This window comes from Aegilops tauschii, chromosome 2 (assembly GCF_002575655.3).
Source record: "Aegilops tauschii subsp. strangulata cultivar AL8/78 chromosome 2, Aet v6.0, whole genome shotgun sequence".
In the NCBI taxonomy this organism is placed as follows: domain Eukaryota; kingdom Viridiplantae; phylum Streptophyta; class Magnoliopsida; order Poales; family Poaceae; genus Aegilops; species Aegilops tauschii.
In genome coordinates this window covers 89676015-89679836 of record NC_053036.3, presented here as the reverse complement: position 1 = coordinate 89679836, position 3822 = coordinate 89676015, and the positions used below count along the sequence as shown (strand labels likewise).

The following is a 3822-nucleotide window of genomic DNA, read 5'->3' as shown; positions in this document are numbered from 1 at the left end:
AACCTCTGCGATGAACAGGTAACGCTAGTTCAGAGTCATCACTCCGACGCCAAATTATAAATTATTTATTTATGTTTAATAATTCGAATGAAAAGCTAACATGATATGAGAAAAGCCAGACCAATTTGCCAAATAGCTGCACTATGCTGCAACATTTTTCACATACTTGACAATCAGATTACAGTATCTCAAACCAGAAAAATCTTCTAACCAATAACTGTCGCAAACATGGTTATGTGGTTCACCGCCCAAAAGTTACTCAAATGCTTTGCACAAATTCAGGCCAACAATTTTTCATTGATACATATCTGAAACTGATTACGACTTGGTAGTCGGTACATCAAGGACTTGATAGTCGGTACATGGAGATCGCGATGTTGTGTTTCACCATCCAGCACTCGGCAGAAAAATGCAGCAGAAGCAGGGGATTGTCTTTTGGTGAACACGGATAAAAGACTAATGACAATGAGACCAACAACGGGATAAACCACCTTGTTCTCTGAAATGTAGATTAAAAATGGACTACGGGATAACCGTTACAGAGGATCTTGCTTATGATAGGATATGTTGCGGAAGTGAATTGACAATCCAAATTGGTTTGCCATGTTCCATGCTAACTATACCCAATGAGTTTTTGCAGCAGGTATCCCTCTCGTCATATTTTCACAAGTACAGAGAGGATTTTGAGCAACCTTAAAATTTACCAATCAGATCCACTGATTCCAAGCAATGCCCGGGTTAATAGCTCGACCTTAATATGGACACACTTATCCATCAGGTTAGGCCAACTCTAACCAACCCCCTAAAATTTACGCAGACATGTCAACATTATCTTTGTACATATAATTTCTTTTCAGTTTAATGAATTGGCAGCATTCCTGCCAATTTCTTTGAAAAAAAGTAGCAATAACATTACTCTGTTTCCACAGTTCTTTGCATCATCCTTGCTTGCAGAGAGAAACCTATCTAAACAAGATATGATTGCCATTTGAGCACAACAAAATCATCAATTTGTCAAATAGCTGCAATATGATGCAACCTTTTTCACATTCTTGACAATTACTCCCTCCGTCCCATAATATAAGTATCTCAAACCAAAAAAATCTTCTAACCAATAACTGTCCCAAACATGAAGACATGGTTATGTGCTTCACCACTCAAACAAAGTATTGTGAAACCAGACATGAATCGATTGGATCCGTGAGTCAGTGCAGCAGAGCAGTGGAATGTTTTAATAAGCCATAGAAGCATACAAAAAAAACATATATACTGAAAGTTTGCTTTGCACAGATTCAGGCCAACAATTTTTCATTCATATATATCTGAAAACTGATTACAGTATGACTTGGTAGTCGGTACATCAAGGACTTGATAGTCGGTACATTGAGGACTTTCTTAGCTCAAAGCTTCACCCACACATACACACAAGAGTTCACTAACCAATGTTACTCGTCGGAAACTGCAGCTTAACTCACCACGACGCCAATGCCTAAGAATCCAAGTCAGCCAAAATTAATTTTACAGGAGAGTCAGCATAGTCTCCAGACGCTAGGCAGCTCACATGATTACTGTGTGTATCGACAAGTTCAATTCTACTCCTTTTTCCTGCTACAAGCCGGGTAGCAAATGGGCGTTTTGGAATTTGCGGCGAGTGCGTTTTACGCTCCGTCTCGTGCCGGAATTGCAGTACATGAGTTTCCTTTTAAGGCTCATCTGCTTTACTTTGATTTATTGAAAATGCCCTTTATTTACTTAAACCCTTAACTTAGGACCAGGTATGGATGTAGTGTAACTATGCCGTACACATCTTAACAAGGTTTTTGCTGCCTAGCTAGATGGAGACTCTGCTGACACGCTAGTAAAATTACTAATGACTGAAAGGAATTCAAAGAACACTAGAAATCTTGGTGATTAAGTGCAGAACCTAGAGATGCAAAGATTAAATGAAACTCATGCGTGCATGGTTTAGGAAGCTATAAAAGACTAGCAAGGGCGTAATACCACTGGACGCAGCCAAGGAACTGGTTGCTTCCTTGGTGCTGCAACAGCAATGACAGGCAATGGCGATTGGTTTTGCTTCGGAACCTTGCAGCTGAGCTCCCTCATCCCCCTTCTTGCGCGCAGAGTTGAAGCTGGAGCCACCTTCTTCACACCGGGCGCAACAGCAGTGACAGGCAGTGGTGTAGAGCCGACGAAAGAGCAAGCCTTGGAAGCGACGGGACGAGAGACCTTCTTCACGGGCGCAGCAGCATTGGCAGCCTTGGAAGCCGGGCGCTTGCGGTGGTGGCAAGCGGACTCCTCGTCCTCAGCCATCTGGCGTCCACGGGCACGGATGGCACACTGGACACCAACGGGTTCAGCACCAGCAGCGGCCGGCAAGGTGGTGGCAGGCCCAGGGCGCGCGGCGACGGCAATATGGGAGGCATGGAAAGCGATGGGCGCCGTCGGCGCCGGGCTAGGTTCTCCGTGGTCGACACCCTTGAGGTGGTGAACGAGTCCACACCAGGCACGGACGGGATCAGCACGGGCGGCGGTGGCTGGAGCAGCGACGCCAGATGCGCCCGTGCCGGCGTGGCGACGGGGGCGCCCTCCATGGTCGACGCCGTAGCGGCGGAGTTCTTGGGCGGCTGCGGCGGCCTCCTTGGCGAGGCCGTCTTCCTGGAGACGGCGCTGGAAGTCGGCGTTCCAGCGGACGAGGGACTCCCGGGACTCACCGGTGGCCTTGGCCAGGCTGTGCTTGGTCCAGTACTGGAGCACCCTCTCGAGGGCGCGCGAGGGCACCCGCATCTCCAGCGGGCGGGCTTGGGCGGCGGCCGGGCGATAGTCCCACGCCGGAGCGACGAGCACTTTGCCGTCGGCGCTGCGGAGCTGGAGCACCTTGGCCGCCATCGATGGCGTGCCTAGGTCTGGAGATCGGGAAGGTGGGGGAGCAGATCGAATTGGAGCTGCTACTCCCACCGGCGCCGCCCATTTATTCAGGGGAGAGCTCCTGATTCTTGCCGAACTCGGATTGGAACTGTCGCCGGCTGAATTGGAACTGGAATCGAACTCACCGGCAATCTCACGCGCTCATTCCAGCTGTTTTAATTCCAGACGCGTCGTTTTTATAACTGAAGAAAGAAGTAGAACGTCTTCAGTTTCTCAGACCATCTTCAGTTAAAAACCTGGACGCCTCTGGACAGATAGAAAATTCGTTGGTACAAAAAGCAATATTAAATTGTTGTTTGCACAGCACAATGCCCCAATGTGTATCAATCCCATAAAATTTCTGAACTTTCCATTTCTGAAGCTATTAAATTTGACATGTACTGGATTTTGCTATTTTCTTTTCTTAAAATATTGTTCTCCTTCATTCTCAATTTTTCACTTCGTACTAAATATGCTTCTGAAAGACGACCCAATGGGGCAACTGGAAGGAGGATAGGGAAGCTAAGGAGAAGTTCAGAATAAGATACTGGCTTCAGACTTATTACTATTTCTGAACTAATATGCTTTTGATGATTGATAGAGATAAAACAAGTATATACTAGATGATGTCGGCGCGTTGTTGTGGGAACCTTGCAAAAAGAATGCATAAATAGTTTTTAAAAACATCTTTTTTTGCTAATATTAAAAGCATCTAAAACTAATGAAATGCAAATGTAAGCTTTAAAAAAATACGAAGGGAAAAAAATGAATTGCATTTAAAATGTTGGCATTTCAAACAAAATGTGAAGGATGAACTCTAATGCACAAAATAACTTATGATTAACATGCATGTTTTGATGATGTGGCAGCATTGCATGCATAGAGTAATGAAAAAAAAATATGGCTTGCATGCAT

General features: G+C 45.4%; 1 protein-coding gene across 1 annotated transcript; it reads right to left on the bottom strand.

Moving 5' to 3' along the window:
* Positions 1-1291: 1291 nt before the first annotated feature.
* LOC109754341 (uncharacterized) lies at positions 1292-3196 on the bottom strand. The gene has a single exon (XM_020313252.4). The coding sequence runs from the start codon at positions 2887-2889 to the stop codon at positions 1984-1986; it is 906 nt and encodes a 301-aa protein (XP_020168841.1). The 5' UTR covers positions 2890-3196; the 3' UTR covers positions 1292-1983.
* Positions 3197-3822: the final 626 nt, after the last annotated feature.

Bases quoted from the DNA above. Each gene is read 5' to 3' on its own strand.
- LOC109754341 (XM_020313252.4), bottom strand. From the start codon at position 2,889: ATGGCGGCCAAGGTGCTCCAGCTCCGCAGCGCCGACGGCAAAGTGCTC.